This window comes from Acanthopagrus latus, chromosome 14 (assembly GCF_904848185.1).
Source record: "Acanthopagrus latus isolate v.2019 chromosome 14, fAcaLat1.1, whole genome shotgun sequence".
Taxonomy (NCBI): Eukaryota; Metazoa; Chordata; class Actinopteri; order Spariformes; family Sparidae; genus Acanthopagrus; species Acanthopagrus latus.
In genome coordinates this window covers 1,067,211-1,085,034 of record NC_051052.1, presented here as the reverse complement: position 1 = coordinate 1,085,034, position 17,824 = coordinate 1,067,211, and the positions used below count along the sequence as shown (strand labels likewise).

General features: G+C 43.4%; 2 protein-coding genes across 3 annotated transcripts; one reads left to right on the top strand and one right to left on the bottom strand.

Moving 5' to 3' along the window:
* The first annotated feature begins 1,487 nt into the window (after positions 1-1,487).
* Positions 1,488-13,686, top strand: ldhba (lactate dehydrogenase Ba). Of its 2 annotated transcripts, XM_037121649.1 has the most exons (9): positions 1,488-1,668; positions 6,590-6,592; positions 8,131-8,267; positions 9,069-9,186; positions 9,269-9,442; positions 9,530-9,703; positions 9,846-9,963; positions 11,169-11,292; positions 12,750-13,686. In XM_037121649.1, the coding sequence occupies exons 3-9, from the start codon at positions 8,139-8,141 to the stop codon at positions 12,915-12,917; spliced, it is 1,005 nt and encodes a 334-aa protein (XP_036977544.1). In that variant the 5' UTR covers positions 1,488-1,668; positions 6,590-6,592; positions 8,131-8,138; the 3' UTR covers positions 12,918-13,686. The 2 variants fall into 2 exon arrangements, with proteins under 2 accessions (XP_036977544.1, XP_036977543.1); XM_037121648.1 differs by lacking the exon at positions 6,590-6,592 and having other exon boundaries at positions 1,490-1,668; positions 12,750-13,684.
* kiss2 (kisspeptin 2) lies at positions 13,271-16,509 on the bottom strand. Its single transcript, XM_037121650.1, has 2 exons — positions 16,286-16,509; positions 13,271-15,108 (listed from the first exon to the last, which is right to left on the bottom strand). Exons 1-2 carry the CDS (start codon positions 16,401-16,403, stop codon positions 14,837-14,839), a joined length of 390 nt encoding a protein of 129 aa, XP_036977545.1. The 5' UTR covers positions 16,404-16,509; the 3' UTR covers positions 13,271-14,836.
* Between the last annotated feature and the right edge of the window lie 1,315 nt (positions 16,510-17,824).

The window sequence follows — 17,824 nt, the reverse complement described above, 5'->3', positions numbered from 1 at the left end:
CCACAGTTAATCATTGTTCTGTGATAGTTTTCTTCCCATGCACAGCACTGACCCCCCAGCAGATGACTTGATCATATAACATAATGTGGGTCGCATAGTACTAACAGGCTCAACCATGTGTTCCAGCAGGCTGGACAAAGTGCGCCACTGAATTAAGATAAATATTTGACATTGACACTCTCCCTGAAGGAAAACGGATGTATTTCACAGGTGAAAGTCCACCTGCGTCCGGGTCTACTCAGATAAGGAGTGAACACACCTGTGGAGTTAACAGTGAGGGAGACGGCCTCTGTAAAACCGTCTGACTACAAAGAACTTGTGAGCGACTAGAGAACTGAACCTTGAGTTGTGTCTTATATAGTGTCTGATCATCGTTAATGGAAGAAATATCCAGAACCTTTACTTTAGTATGACAAGAAACTTCATAACCAGTAATATAGTAAATATATAGAAGAGTGACTAGCTGAGAGATAAATGGTGATGAACAAGAAGTAAAACATTTTTCTCTGTAATGCACTAAATTATAGAAACAGTGGAAATACTCAAGCAAAATAGTCCTTTAAACTGTAGCTAATACAGTTCTGGATTAAATGTACGTGGCTATTACTGCTCATCATCAGTAGGAAGTTATCATATTCTCACAGCTTCATTTCTAACAAGGTCCTCTTGATAAATGTGAGTTAACTGGTATTGAGGCTCTGAGAAGTCCTGGTAAGTATACTGTGTAAGTATCAATCATTTAAAGCACATTTACTGTTAGATAATAAGACATTTAATGGCACTTGTTAACAGAAAGTTTATAGACTGTTTAAGAACGTTCATAAAGCCCTTCCAGTTTCTTATAATTGGCTGTTTATGAGCTGGTACACTGTGCACAACTTGTTCCATCCACAACTACTAATAAATACATAATAAAGTAAATCTACTATGGTTAATAAAGCAATTTTATGAACAATCGTATGTGTGTATTAACTGTTAACAAGTGTCTTTAAAGTGCTCATTAATGTCTTAGAACAATAAAGATGTTTATGGTGCTGTTATCAGCACTTTATAGTATCATTCACACATACCAGTGTCGACTTATGAGGCTTCATCACCTGCTAACTAAGGTAAAGCACTGCGGTGTGGTTTTACAGTGCGGGTCCAGCTGCGGTCCCGCTGCGGGCCGGGGACAGGATGTTGGACCTGTCCTCTCTGTGTGTGATGCAGAGGGACAGACAGCAGAGAGGTGAGAACTGTGTTGTGATCCACACATGAAGCACAACGTGCAGCGGCAGGTGTGAGTCTGAGCGGGACACAGTGTCTGAGCCAGTACTCCATCCTCCATGTTCACACACACACACACACACACACACACACACACACACACACACACACACACACACACACACACACGGTGCACAGCCGTGTAATCTGCAGCTCCTCCTCCTCAGCAGACACGTACAGAAGGCTCCACACGACAGCTGGGCATTCTACTTTGTACCCCTCCTCACACGTGAACCGAGGCTCCCCCCTCCTCCTCCTCCTCCTCCTCCTCTTCCTCCTCCTCCTCACTGCTAACCGTTCAGCTCCACTCTCCCTGCGCTCCATCTCTCCGCCAGCCGCCGCACCGTCTCCTCCGGACCGGACCGCGAGTATCAACATTTAGAAGCATCCGCGAAAAAAAATGTAGGTACTGTGTGTGTGTGTGTGTGTGTGTGTGTGTGTGTGTGTGTGTGTGTGTGTGTGTGTGTGTGTGTGTGTGTGTGGCGCGTGCTAACCGCCTGAGCTGAAATGGATGCTGAGAGTTGAAACGCGCGCTGCGGTCCACAGACCGGACCATGTGCGGACTGTGGCCCCCAGTGCAGAGGGTTCTGATGGTTCTGCTCTCTGACAGAGCCTGTCGGGTTATTGTTGGACACTGTGTATGGGCCGTGTGTAGTGTGTATGTGCAGTGTGTAGTGTGTGTGTGTGTGTGTGTGTGTGTGTGTGTGTGCAGTGCGTCAGGGACATGGTGTCCGCCGAGCCGCAGGCAGGAAACACCGTGAACTCGCAGTGAACTTGAACTCTTCCCCTACACGGTCCGGTCCTGTGTAGCGACACAAGCCTGCTCTGACTGTATTGTTATATTTAGTATTTCTTGTCCTTACAGTGGAGTGCAGTGAGCTGCTGAGCGGTGATGCTCGGCAGGGCTCAGGCCCACCCAGGCCCAGCTCTTATGTAACCTCCTTTGTACTAGAATCAGAGGACACAGGGACAAACGCTGCTGGTCACCTCACTGAACCCGGTCAGAATCAGGCTGAACAGGCTGGGCTGCGCTGACACATGGATTCAGTCACATGAGCCATATGATGGTGAGAAATGTGGCATTGTGTTGTTGAGCAGTCCTATTGTCTCCTGGACTGTCCTGGACCTTTTATAGAGCCATGAGGGAGACCGTCTGGACAGGAGCCACCTCCCCCTGCCCCGGTTTGAGTACCAGTGCCAGTTTGACCTTGATATGGACTGATATGTGAACTTGGGGACAGCCGGTCCCAGCAGGTTGGTTATGACAGGACAGCAGGCTTTGTTCTGTCTGCATGCTGATAGCTGAGGCCTGGGACCCTCAGGAGTCTCTGTGGTGATCACTGGGTGGCCTGATGCCATTTCCTGTCTCATAGTATAGCTCTGTACCTACAGTCAGCTGAGTAACGATGCATTATGTAACAGCTACAGTGACAGATTAGTAACATACAAGTCAGACAGCCCTGCTGTCACTGGTTCACTTGGTCCCGGCTGCCTCGGCTTGTCGACCCATTTGAAAGTGAACCTGACCTTGATATGATTTCAGTGGGCCTGTTGCTGCTGCTGCTGTGTGTTTGCTGAACAGTGCTGTGTTTCACTTCATGCATGATATGAATGTACAGCTGGCTCATCACTTGTTTTTGTCTCGTGCTGCACTCATTGGTCGCCTCTGTCTCTTAATAAGTGGAGGTCAGTGTGACCGCTGTGATGAAGAGCTATCGCCCAGCTGATATTGAAACTTGTTGACAGAAAACCACCTGATCAGTGCTGTGTGTGTGTGTGTGTGTGTGTGTGTGTGTGTGTGTGTGTGTGTGTGTGTGTGTGTGGCAGGAAGTTTACCTCTGAAGGACGAAACCAGCTCGCGACACTTTGACCAAATCTTTGTCTTGACAAGCACAAAGGCAGAAGTAGTAATAAACTGGCTGCATGCATGTGTGTGTATGTAGCTGTTCGGTGTTCATTTACATTTTGTAATGACTTTATTGATGTTTTCTCAGCCAGATATAATGTGTCGTCCTAAGTATGCAGTCAGTGGCATTTACCACTGTAAAATAGGAATGAAAATGAAAAAGGAGAGAATCGAGCCATCAGATGGAGGTGTGTGTTAGTGAACAGAGAATGGACCGGTGTTTTCATGGTGGGTATATCAGTGTGGCCCTCGTATGGAGGGAGAAGTGGATGTAGTGTGACTGTGTGTGTGGTTTAAGTCTACTTTCTTCATTTTATTGTTGCAAATGGCTCAAGATAAGGCTGGGCCGTGTGACCTACACTTTATATCAGGGTATTATCTGAAACACAGACAGTAAAGGTATTCATAACTGTGTATTTCATTTCCCTAAGATGTCTCTATAAATGCTTCTGAGGCAGTAAAACACTGGCATGGCCACTGCAGGCAGCTGTTTCTGTACTCTCAACTGTATCACTAAGGAGGTTTATGTCCCCACTCAAAAAAATGAAGGTCTCAACATTCTAAATCTGCTCAAAGTAACTTCTTCAGTTACAGTATTGCAGGATTTGGCCTTGTTGCTTGTTGTGGCCTTGAATACAATAAAATCTTGTCCCATAAAACCAAATCAGAGCAGTAAATTCAAATAGAACAGGAACACTGTCTCCTGACACAACCTGCAGAAGACTATTTGCTGAGTGTGGCCCAGACCGGCTCCCACTGAAAAGCGTTTGTCTTTTTGTTTAGTTTTTTAGTCATGCGATACTGGTGAGCACAGTAGAGTCAAATTCAATCTGTAGGGCAAATTAGTTTATAATATTTATATAATGAACTTTTTATACCATTGGTACGGCCACCAGGAGCTCAGTCCAGTCTTCCGTCCAGTGTAGTGCTGGGCAGTATACCGGTTCAAACTGAATACCAGTGTATATTTTTGTTATGATATGAATTTTTAATATCCCGCCATAGCTGTGAATTTGATTACACAACGTTTGGAACTCTACGCTGCACTGCGCGACACTCAGACCGGACCCTTTTCAATGTTGGCTTCTAAACAGGCATGGTGCGTCTGTGAGGCGTGGTGAGGGTAAACAGTAGTGCTCTGGTGTTACGTTACGGTGAAGATGGTTAGGATAGACACGGCAGTTCATCACTTCACCTGCTGATGTCAAGATGAACAACTGGAAAGCTGCTGAGATCCGGAGGATGCTAGCGTCTCCTCAGTCTCTGTAGCTGTCAGCTTGTTGTTGTAGCAGCAAGCTGCTAATGCTCGCTACTTTCAAATTAAAAGCCCCCCGCTGGGAACCCTGTTTCAAACTCCAATGGGGTGCAATGTAAAGCTCTGATTCTGAGACAAATGCGACCTGCTTCCTGTTAGCTGTCTGTTGCTTGAGGCAGCTAACGCGAGGCGCTTTGCTGCAGGCTTCTTTTAGCGGACGTTCAAAATCGGCGTGTGTTTGACTGAGGAGACGACAATATGGGCCACGGGTCTGTAATTAAGTAAATCTATCAAGTGTTGGCACATTTGTTCTGATGCTTATGTTGTACATCACTGTTCACGCCCAACTTTTTGGGCAGCTTTTTTGGAAATTAGGAATATTAAACCTCCTTTTTAGATAGACAGGGCGGCAGAGTGCAGCCTTTACCTTGCAGCGAACATGCCGGCTTTCCTATCTAAAAGGGGCTAATAATTCCTCTCACGACCAGTAGAAAAGGCCTGATTATGCATGGAAAAAAAATACTGTCATACACCATGAAACCCTTAAAAAATACTGTGATATACATTTTGGTCATACTGCCCAGCACTAGTCCAGGACATGGTCAAACACACAGCTCATCCATAGGCTCCACACTACATTTACTATAATTGCATTAATATTTATTTTGGGTTGTTTTTTTTTTGTTTTTTTTGCAGTTTTAGCATTTGAAAACATTTGAAGAGCATAAGGTGAAGGTAAAGATACGCAACGTTATTGCGTCCTTTCTCTGAATTACAACTACACAAAACTGCTGTTCTCATAAAGGACTGTAACAGCTCCGGCTGAGGCTGCTGTGTTGTGCAGTTAGCTAGTTGGTAAATTGATAGTTAGTGTAACTTTTTGTCTCTCATGCATTGTAGCACTGAAGAACTACACATGTTGATGGTGACGTTTAGAATGGGTATTTGACGAAGCTTGATTGGGGGGATGTCAAATCCATTTTATTTGTATAGCGCCAATTCACAACAAAAGTCTAACACAAGTCTCGACCATACTGTTTCATTCATGTATTTACAGAGAACCAACATGTCCCCCATGAGCAAGCAGTTGGCAACAGTGGCGAGAAAAAACTGCCTTTTAACAGGCAGAAACCTCAGCCAGAACCAGAGTCTGAGAGGAGACGACAAGCTGCAGGCCTCAAGACTTGTTTGTGGAGATTGATGATTCCATTAAAGTGATGTTTTTATGTGGAAAGCTGCTGTGATTTGTAGAAATGCAAAGTTTTCTTCCAGGATTTCTTAGGGTACTTTGTAATGAAATTACAAACATATAAACAAGATAAACAAGGGACAAGATGTTCTGTATTCGTCAATATAATCTTTGGTTGATTATCATTGTTCATGATTGGATGAGCTGCTGGACTGTTATTATCTTGGATGTATGAAACCATCCAAACGTTTCATCCAGTCCATCAGCGAGTGTTCAGTCAGCACATACATTGCCATTATTCCATGCTAGCTTGTTCTGGATTGTTTGAGCTGACCGGGATCATTTTGCATCATTGTTAGTCTCCACAGTCAAGGCAGTGTGAAGCCAGTGACAGATGAAAAGTCGAAGGTGAATGTGGTTCTTCCAGTTGGGTTGAGGCAAATGATCTGATGACCCAAGCACAAGGTTCCATTGTAAGGAGGAAAACAAGATAAAGATAAAGTTCTTACTGTAGTGGGCAGATTCTTCAGTTTCAGCTCCTTGACATCTTGTTTCTTGACATATCAGCCTGATATATTACCAGTCCAATCCTGGGGAGTTTGTGTCATCGGCTGTTCATCTCTATCGGTGAAATTTTAGCCCACAGAAACAGTTGATGATATGAGGCCACATTGCTTTCATTGACTTAATAAGTGCAACATTCAATACATCTGAATCTGAAATCTCGAAAGTTGATTCAAACCACCAAGAAAAACACAGAAGAAGAAGACCAACGGCAGTAGCAAGTGTGAACTGCTTCACCTGAGTATTGTGGACCAGAGAGCAAAACATGTCATCGCTTTTTATACAGTTATGATGGAAAACAATACATGATCTGCAACAGAAGAGAGAAAAGTCTATACATTTTGATTATACAGTACGTAACGTCTGATGCAACTTGGCTCTTCGTCAAAACAGAACTAAGTTTGTACAGAATGTTGAGTGGAGGGAGTCGGGGTCAACCAACAGGAACAGAGTTCAGAGATGACTCTTACACTTCTGGGATTAAATAGTGCATTGATCATCTCTCTGTTTTCAGGTGTGGATGTTCTGTAATGTCAGTCACAAACAACATTTCAGAAAGCAAGAGGAGCCGAGCCCCTGCTGAGCAGCCCACAGTCACAATCACATTGCTGGCTTTACCATCCGTACAGTGAGCGACACCCTCTGTCCTTACACCCTCGATCAGAGAGGGGAAGAACTTGCCATGTTGACAGAAAAAAAACCTTTTTACAGGGCGTAAAAAAGATGATGGAAGAAACCTGAGGAAGAGCCACAGAGGAGGATGCTCTGCCAGGACGAACAGACATGCAGTAGATGTCAAGAAAAGAACTACAAAATCACAGTTTACAAGTTACATTGACAGAGTATCTGATACAAATTATGATATCTGTAACGTGTGTGGATCCAGGAGACGACTGAGCAGGATGAGGCATTTTCCCCTGTGATGATTCAAATGCATCATGTGACCAGAGCTGGAGGAGAGGCCACTCAAATCCTCCAGTATTCAACAGAAGGATTTAGTCATACTATGTCTTTATGAGATTAATGCAGTGTTTCCTACTGGATTTTAGGAGACAGTGGTTGTTAGGCGTCATATCTCGATCTGTTTACCATCTGAGGCCTGGTCCGTTATGTTTTCATGGCTGCAGAAGGATAGATTTGTTCCATTTGTTAACTTTAAAAATGCTTTGATACTGGAAGTCTGGCCACATGCATCATCCCAAAGAACAGTGTATCTTGTGATAAGTGTCAGGCTCTGAACCAGCCGACTTGTGTCAGAGGATGATACCATAAGCAATGATAACTACACAGAATGTCACAGATCCGGCACAGACTCTGCTGCAGGGATGGGTGTGATAATGGACATGATAACCTGCACAAACCTGATTAGACTTCAGTATTTAAATGGACACTGAGCTTCAGTCAGACGTCTTTTGTTTTTGGGTGGATTCCTGCACTCGGACGCTGTCACGATGTCTCGCTTCTTGGTGCCCATCTGCTCATCCTCCTGTAAGTGTTGGTGACGGATAGTCCTGGGGTTTAACTCTGACTGCTTGCGTTTCTATTATTCACCAGGATGGCTGTGTTGTGTTGTGTTGTGTTGTTGGTTGGGGACTATTTTGTCATCATTGGCACTTGACTAATTCTCTGATGAAGAGAATTATGTGTGTTATGCAGAGCTATTTGCTTTTTTTTTGGTTTTCTACTGTTCATCAGCAGTTTTTTAAGTTGACTGACAGAAAATGTATTGAACATACCACAAGGAGTTTTTAATTGATGATAAAACATTCTCAATACTGATGCCTCTGTGTGACCTACATAAGAGATCAAGATCCACTGTGACAAGATCGGCTATTTGTGCATGTGCTAGTGACTGGTGTCATCATTCAGGTCTAGTGTAGTCTTCCTGTGTGAGCGGCTGTGCTGTGGGACCTGCTCACCAGGACATGTCCTCTCTGTGTCTCCCTGCAGCTGCAATCATGTCCTCAGTGCTGCAGAAGCTCATCAGCCCTCTGGCCAGCAGCCCTGCTGAGCCTCCCAGGAACAAGGTGACGGTGGTCGGGGTGGGTCAGGTGGGCATGGCCTGCGCCGTCAGCATCCTGCTGCGGGTAAGACACAGACAGAGCATAAACTTTCTTACCACAGAGAAACAGATACAAGAATGTGTGTGTGTGTGTGTGTGTGTGTGTGTGTGTGTGTGTGTGTGTCTATATATATATATATATATATATATATATATCTATATATATATATATATATATATATATATATATATATATATATATAGTTTAATAATAAACGATCATTCAGGTCATAGATAGTATGTCATACATGTTTATTAATGCCAGATATATAGTATTATATATACAGTACTAGAAAGTATCTTCAACAACATGTATTATAAATGCATCTATACCATGATGATTTAAGTTTACAAAACTACATTAAGGTTTTGGCTACATATGATCACATGTAGTTTTTATGTACTGTGTGTACAAAAGCAATGTTTAATCAAAATGTACACCTGTATAAGATGACACATAACCAACATTTGATATTCATATGCTGTATGTTCATATATAGCGTGGAGCACAACAAGGATTTTTTATCTTTAAAGATACATATTTTTTTCTAATGATCTTTTATACACATATAAGTATATGGTGTTATTATTTCTTCATACATTTTTGCAAGTTTTATTAGACGTGAGTAACAAACTGTCGAAGCTCAGGAATGCTTTGGTCAAACTGAGAGTGTATTTAATATTTGTGTGCATGATGTATTATAACACTAGATGTAGAGAATGTAAGCATGATGTTTAGAAATGCATCATTAGCATTTTCTTAACATTAAGATAAGAAACTGAGAGCCCTCCAGATAAACTGGGTACATACTGTAAATGTGAATAGGACCTGTGTGATGAACTGGCTCTGGTGGATGTGATGGAGGATCGTCTGAAGGGAGAGATGATGGACCTGCAGCACGGCAGCCTCTTCCTCAAGACCTCCAAGATTGTCGCTGACAAAGGTCAGGACCTTCAGCTTACATAAAGCTGCACTGTACGTGACAATGAGAGAGGCGTGTTTCACACTCTGTCCTCCTCCTCCAGACTACGCAGTGACAGCCAACTCTCGTCTGGTCGTGGTGACGGCCGGTGTTCGCCAGCAGGAAGGAGAGAGCCGCCTCAACCTGGTGCAGAGGAACGTCAACGTCTTCAAGTCCATCATTCCCCAGATCATCAAGTACAGCCCCAACTGCACTCTCATTGTGGTCTCCAACCCTGGTGAATACACTAACACACATGACCGTCTGGGTTAGTTTGCATGTATGTTGCATGTCAATGACCCCTGGTTGTGACGCACCTCCACAGTGGATGTGCTGACCTACGTAACCTGGAAGCTGAGCGGTCTGCCCAAGCACCGTGTCATTGGCAGCGGCACCAACCTGGACTCAGCCCGCTTCCGCTACCTGATGGCCGAACGCCTCGGCATCCACGCAACCTCCTTCAACGGCTGGGTGCTGGGAGAGCACGGAGACACCAGTGGTGGGTACTGGTAGGGATCAGACTCAGTTAACAATGAAAGGAGTATTTGTCAGATAGGTTGTCCGTCCAGCATCATCAGGGTGGTGATGTTAAAAGTGATGTTACTTTAAAATCAAACTGTGTTTGTGTGTTTTTATTTCAGTGCCGGTGTGGAGCGGTGCTAACGTAGCAGGGGTCAACCTGCAGAAGCTGAATCCTGAGATCGGCACTGATGCTGATAAAGAACAGTGGAAGGCCACACACAAGGCGGTCGTGGACAGGTACTGTGGTCTGTGTGACTGACTGAGAGAGAGAGGCAAGAAGTACGTGCAGAGGAAGGACTAAGTTTCAGAAAAAACTGAAATATATCCTCTTAATCTTTAATGTGTGGCATATTTAAGTCTCATTTATTTTGAGTAAGTGCTGATCATCCTGTTAAACATCCAGTATACTGGACTGATGTATCTGGAAAGAGCCAAAGTCGGACATGATTTCCTCTAGCCAGTTCCACCTCTATCTGTGACTCAGTACAATCTATCATGGAGGGTTTCTTCAGTGTTTTTTCTAAAAAGGTGCATGGTGTTCCAAGGTTTACCATCCATACTCTAAGATCAATGAGTAACTTCTAGAGCACTCATTATTATAATTTAAACAAGGGTTGTTCAAATACTGATACCTGAAATGTCTCCTGTCCTGCCTAAAATGCTGAAAAGTTAAGAATGGTAAGGAGTGTTCTTTACTTTGGAAATAACTTTCCTTTCTGAAGCTTCAGACTATATTAGACAGTCTTCGCGCTCAGTCAAAAACTCTGTTTTTAAAGCCTCCAACAGTTGAATTCTTCTTTCTTGCAGCTAAAACTCTTTCGTCAGATAGTGTTAGCCAACACCCCTCTTACAGCAGAGGAGGAGACACGTACAAGTACAGATCCTTTCTATGTAGGTCAGTTTATCCAGAGTGATCTGGCTGTTTTTGTTGGCATAGATCCAGGAGACACAGGACTGGAGACTTGGGGCTGGAAGCCTGTAGTTGTATCTCCCAGAGCACACACTGCAATAGAGACAAGAACATTTTATGTGGTGGTAACTGCTTTCATGTATGTGAACATTAATTCTCCGAGTCGTTATTTAACAGCGTCTGAGTGTGCGTCTGTAATCTGAGCCGTGAGTGATTACAGTTTTTAGTTCAAGTGGTCTCAGTGGGAATATAACCTCCAACCCTGGTACTGTTAATGCAAGCTTCATGAGCGCAGGCTAATGTGCATTAGTGACTCAGTTATGTTAAGCTTTGGACTCCATGGCATCATTTGTTGTCCATTTGTTTACCACCTGTGTAATGACGTTTGTATTGCTTTCAGATGTAGTTATGATGAATATTCTAACATGACTTGAAGATACAGACTGTGAAGTAGTCATTGAAAATGTGACTGTTAGTAATTATGATGAATGGCATGTCAGTGTACAGTAACAGAGTGCTGCTTGTGTCTCAGTGCCTACGAGGTGATCAAGCTGAAGGGCTACACCAACTGGGCCATCGGCCTGAGTGTGGCAGACCTGACCGAGAGCATCGTCAAGAACATGAGCCGTGTCCACCCTGTGTCCACCATGGTCAAGGTACACACACGCACACACACATGCACACACCCACCCCCACACACGCACGCACACGCATATGCACACACCCACCCCCACACACGCACGCACACACACATGCACACACCCACCCCCACACACGCACGCACACGCACACACCCACCCCCACACACGCACGCACATGCACACACCCACCCCCACACACGCACGCACACACACATGCACACACCCACACACGCACGCACACACACATGCACACACCCACCCCCACACACGCACGCACACGCACACGCACACCCCCACCCCCACACACGCACGCACACACACATGCACACCCCCACCCCCACACCCACACGCACACACACATGCACACCCCCACACACGCACGTACACACACGCACACACACATGCACACACCCACCCACACACACGCACACACCCACCCACACACGCATGTACACACACGCACACACACATGCACACACCCACCCACACACACGCACACACCCACCCACACACACACCCACCCACACATGCACACCCGCACGCACACACGCACACACACGCACACACACACACACGCACACACTTTCTTTCTTTCTTTCTTTCTTTCTTTCTTTCTTTATTCCTTTATTCCTTTCTTTCTTTCAAAACGATCACCTTCATATGTTCTCCTCATCATTTCGTCTCTTTGTTATCGACTTATTTGTCCGACCCAAGGCGATTCAGCTACAATGGCATTCCATAGAGCACACATCTCCATCAGTCCCCTCTTATTGAATCAAGCCTAATCTAACATCAAACATATTTCATCAGCTAGATTCAGATTTTTCTTTGGATCTGCATTAACTTGTACTTCACTCAAAGATACCAGCCTCCTAAATACACCAGAAACCAAATACCTGGATCTGTCCCTTTATTCAGATCTACACTCAAAGTTAGTTTGATCTCTTCTGTGCTGAGACTCATCCTCCATCCAAGTTTCATGGAAATCTCTTGGGTAGTTTTTATGTAATCCTGCCCACAAACCAGCCAACAGAAACGGTGCAAACCAAACCTTCTTGGTGGAGGTGTGAATGTTTGCCATCCCAACGTGTTGTCACAGTGACAGTATCTGGCAACCCACAGTGCACGACAGATGAACACCCTGCAAAGGAGTGCTGGCTGATGGACAACATTTTGAATGTCTTAAACATTTAATGTCTGTTCACACAGTGGTGAACAGTAAGCGGCAATCAGTAATTCTCTTAATAACAAGTCAAGCTCGGCTATCTGTCCATCAGGAGTTGAGGCATCTGTGAATCAGCTCAGTATGGCCTCTCAAAGGATACATATTTCTGCATTGGCTTGCTTTCACCTCAGCCTGCACCTAGCAGCCTTTAAATGCTTACAAACTGTGTTTTTGTTCTGATTTTTGTTTGGATATTTTGTAGAGCTTCCTCACTGAAGCCTGTGTATGTCTGTTTGTATTTGTGCAGGACATGTATGGTATTGGTGAGGAGGTCTTCCTGTCTCTGCCCTGCGTGCTGAACAACACGGGTGTGAGCAGCGTAGTCAACATGACCCTGACGGACGCCGAGGTGTCCCAGCTCAGGAAGAGCGCCGACACTCTGTGGGGCATCCAGAAGGACCTGAAGGACATCTGAACACACCTGTACACGTGACACACAGCCATGATGCAGAGATGCTTGTCGACACGCACACACTCCTTTTCTAACGCCCCCCCTCTCTTTTAATCTGTATGGCTCTTATTTTGAAGGACAATACCAGTGTTTTTTCTAAAAACTGCCAGTTTTACATGTATGTCACACTGCTTTGTTTTCATATCAGTGCTGCATCATGTCACCATCTACTTCCTGTCAATCAGCCGACACCTTCAAGTGTAAAAAACACTGGTATGCTCCTTTAGAAAATAAGCACATCTGCTTCCCGACAGCTCATAGGCTGAAGTTGCTGTGTACCTGTGTTTGTGTTAGGAGATGTAAGCTGACTTGTGTTAGTGTACTCTTTATGGATTCTTGTGTTTAAGCTGTTTGGATCAAACACAACCCTCAGAGAACCAAAATTTGACTATCCTCCACCACTCACTGTTCTGAGTCCAGCTGTAGTTCCCCTGCAGAGCAAGCCCTGAACAATCCTCCAGGACACTGTTTCCCTCCTGCCTTCATCAAAATGTGGTACTCTACAGTCTGCCTGGCAGACAGCCGGCTGTCACACTGTGACATTGTGAGTTTGGGGGTGGATTTTTCTTCATCTCAGTGTTAAGGCAAAGGGAGAAGGAGCAGCAGGGAAGAGTGGAAACGTCCAGCTCAAATTGTTTATCCAAACAACAGTTGTGACCATCTGACCCTGTGTTGTAAACTGTGTTGGATACAGCAATGTGTAACTTAATAAATTTGAACGTCATGAAGGATAGTGTGTGTGTGTGTGTGTGTGTGTGTGTGTGTCTGTGACAGTGTTTTATTTCATTAGAATTACTCAAAATTCCCACTTTTCATGTTCATGCTGACACCTGTTAAGAGATGAATCACATGTTGATGACTGCTGCTGCAGGAGGGGAGAGAGAGCACTACAGGTCTGACTGACTCAAAGGGTCGTGGACAGGTGTTGTAAATTACAGTCTTGCTAGAAACATCTGGTAGTTGTGATATGTAGCTAAACACATGTAAAAGAACACTGCAATACAAGGGTGATAATCTCTGTTACTGAGAGGTTTGATGAGAATCTTCACCTCGTTAACTGATTATTTACTTAACTGTTCACAGTGAAATACAGCAATTTGATTTATGTATCTAATGCAATTACTACATGCAAATATATCAGAGTTAGAATAATGTTGGTAATTAGATCCCTGCTCAAAAATTAGTGTAATTAAATCTGTAAAGGTCCAAACATGTGAGCACAGAAGTTTAGCTAAAGGAAAATGATCTGCTACTGCTGAAACACATCTGATTTGAAATATTTCAGTTTAATTGACAGAAGAATACATTTCCTGATGTGGCACTGAGACTCATAAGCAATGATTTATTATCAATAACACAATATTTGTAATATGCCATGACTGAGTTTAAATGTCACATTTACTCTGTCTTTTATTTGAAATTTCATTCACTTACTGGGTGATTTTCACATTAACAAAGCACAGTTTTCGAAGTCTTTGACAGAATCAAACATGATACATAAATGCCTTCAGCCACACCACAGAGTGTTACAGAGCCTATATTAGTAAGTCATTAAGAGGTGAGTCAACTTTTATTTCATTTGTAGTTTTGTTTTAATAAAGAAAATATGTATATTTAAAATAATCTTCAGTCATTCCGTTGATGGATTTCTGTCTGCTGTCTGTGGTGCCACCTTATGGTTGCAGAAAATAGACCTTTTTTAATGTTACCATAGAGTGCTTTACTTGTGAAATGAAGGAAGCCTCTCCTTCATCGTGAGTCTACTGGACTGTTTGTTGGATTTGTTTCATACTGAAAGGATGAAGAGAAAATTGAGTAAACTGTTAAAGATTTTAAATCATTTCACAGTGAAGGTTGGTACAAAAGTTTTATTCACAGAAGTATCAGTGCTCATCCAGTTCTCTAGAGAAGAGAGAAAGGGTGGGAAACTTATTTGTCCTGGCTGTTTTAACTGCTCTCCTGTAAATGTAGCCATTGTAGCGTTTCCCAAAGCGCAGGCCGAACGGGTTGAAGTTGAATTTACTTCTGCGGTCGTTGCACAGGAGCTGCCGCTGGTCTTCATTCTCTCTCAGGGAGAAACAGGGATTGGAATCCTCCGCCAAAAACTCTCCTGCGCTGCTCCTCCTGAGTGCTGAGAGGACAGATCCTGAGGAGCACAGCAGCAACCAGAGGCAAACATCAGCCCACAGCTGGCAGCACCACTGGGAAAGCATCACATTCATCCAGTAAACAGAGATTTAACATCACCAGTAGCAGCCTAGAGCCCAAACAGACAGCAAACGACTCCACAAACATGGGCTGATGAGTCATAGTCACCATGATTGTTGCTATAAAGATGGATGCATTCAGAATTCAGTTATTTCAGTTCATTCTCAGCCTTTGTATGGAGGATATTTTTGGCCAAGATGACTTTCATTAATATAAAATCAACAAGAAATAATCAGTGCATCTCAGCAGGTTATGTCATTATAGGAGAGAGGTGTGTATTGTTATAGCTGTCATGGTAATGAGTAAAATCAATAAGAGCAGTCAGTTATCCATTTTTCAAGGAAAGAATAGCCTTCCTTTTTATTGGCAACACTTTATAATAACCATCATTGATACATGGTAAGTGTAGGGTTCACTACACCTAAGTGAACAGTTATTTCAAAGTAAACAAGTAATGAACACTTATTAAACAAAATGTGATTGTTATATAAAGTGCATTATTATTATCCATCCATCCATCCATTATCTGTACATTATATGTACGCCGCTTAATCCTCTGCAGGGTCACGGGGGGGCTGGAGCCTATCCCAGCTGTCTTAGGGCGAAGGCAGGGGACACCCTGGACAGGTCGCCAGTCTATCACAGGGCTACATTATTATTATTATTATTATTATTATTATTATTAATTATTATTATTATTATTATTATTATTATTATTATTATTATTATTATTATTATTATTATTATTATATTGATGTGTTACCATTGGCAATATTTATGTTTCGTGGAGAAGAACATAAATCAGACAGTTGTGTTACAACAGTAGTTGGGCACTTTCATGTAAGCATATATAACTTCTGTGTGGATTTCTCTCAAATCCTGGCTAAGTGTTAGTGTTAGAATACACATCCATTGTTTATCATATGAAGTGAATTTTCTGTTTTGTATGTAAGATGTAATCTTCAAAGGAGCTCTAGCCATCAAATAAATGGGGAGAAGTAAAAAGTAGGCCTATACAATATATCTCCCTTAACACAGAAAATAACTTAAAAAGAGAAGAACGAGCAACTCAAAATTGCATTCACGTACTTGGGTAACTGTAGACATAAGTAATATCAAAAGTTTCCCACCTGTCACATGTGTCCTCTGTGCAGAGTCAAATCCTGGCAGAGCTGCTCCCACGCTGCCTCCATCCTGACCAACAATCAGCCCGCACACCACCACCAGAGCCACGAGTCTCATCTCTGTGTGTTCAAACACTGAAGGTATAAGTGTGAATGTTCGCCTACTCAGCAGGACCCAACGCCTTTACTCATGCCAGACCTGTTTTATATTTTCTCCAGGTGACCTTGTGCTCCTGCAGCTCACAGCCAATCACAGCCGCCTGCGTCTCTGCGCTGCAAATTGCGGAGCTGTCTGCTGCTGGAGGTTCTGAAATGCATCATTCATCAGCTCTTCTGGGAAATGTTGACGGCTCAGTCTGCTGCTCGAGTCATTCGTCTGGTTCAACATAATATGTTGGTGCATGAACGCTACCACATACAATAAGTGACGGAAACAAAGCTGAGATGCCAGGAAGAGAAATGGAAGTGTGCAGTCTGATGTGACCCAGGGCCTGCTATACGTACATATTAAGATAGTGACTGACTGACAGAAGTACAGTGCTGGCTGAAGGAGTTTCTACAGTCTCCTTCCATTTCCCTCTTTAACGTCCAGCAGTCTGTGCTGCTGTAAACAGGCCTACTGCACTCTCTCAGCCAGCTACTGTCCCTTTCTATGACCGATATGGTTGTGATATGCATGGATCAATGTTTTTCCTGCAGTAAGGACCTTCTCTGACCTCAAACGAAGCCCCCACATCACATTTCAATGTCTAATTGAAATAAGTGATGCCAGATGGATGATCCTTGATGAGTATACCAGTGTATTCATTGTATAGGTGCAGCACCATTTATTCAGGTCACTGATTCTTTAATCACTTCCTGTATACAGCATTTGGTTCTGGGCCCTGTAAGGTCATACATTCTACTTTACTGTTTTTGGAAATCTCTTCATTAACCAGGACTCACTTTTAGCCACAATGCAGAGAGAAACATAAGCTCACTACTATTTATTTTTTCTCGAGTAAAAGAGCGTTAGACTTGTTAAGCTATAAACAAATTTCACCATAATTGCATGCCTCCAGTGCCACCACCACTAAGCCCCCTGCTGCACCAGACCATACATACTTTACTATAAACTGAGAAATCTTCAGGTTTGGAGGTTGGAGTTGAAATAGTTCTGCCAGAACCGTTAACGTCTCCAGCAACCTTTGTGAACTCAATTAGCCTCTTCATAGCAACCGCCTTATTTAGCATCCACGCTCCACTGGTATCATCAAATGATCTTGATCCAGGTTGTGATGAGCATGTGATCCCTACACCTGATTCAAAAGGCTCTGTGGAATAACCGATTGTCAGTGTCTGATCTAACTACTGGAGATTATTTTGAGGTCAATACATCATTTATGGATGCTGTTTAGATGAATTATAAGCCACTGACAGCAAGACTTTAGCAGACTTTGCACAGTTGTCACAAATTATGCATTGCTGCCAGTGTTTGATACTGTTCACTTTTGACCCGATACAGTTCTGATACCTGGAATTTTATACCGGTACACAACG

Bases quoted from the DNA above. Each gene is read 5' to 3' on its own strand.
- ldhba (XM_037121649.1), top strand. From the start codon at position 8,139: ATGTCCTCAGTGCTGCAGAAGCTCATCAGCCCTCTGGCCAGCAGCCCT. The intron at 9,187-9,268 runs GTCAGGACCTTC...CTCCTCCTCCAG, and splicing joins CAAGATTGTCGCTGACAAAG to ACTACGCAGTGACAGCCAAC. The intron at 9,704-9,845 runs GTGGGTACTGGT...TTTTTATTTCAG, and splicing joins AGAGCACGGAGACACCAGTG to TGCCGGTGTGGAGCGGTGCT.
- kiss2 (XM_037121650.1), bottom strand. From the start codon at position 16,403: ATGAGACTCGTGGCTCTGGTGGTGGTGTGCGGGCTGATTGTTGGTCAG. The intron at 15,109-16,285 runs AACTTTTGATAT...GGTTGCTGCTGT, and splicing joins GACACATGTGACAGGTGGGA to GCTCCTCAGGATCTGTCCTC.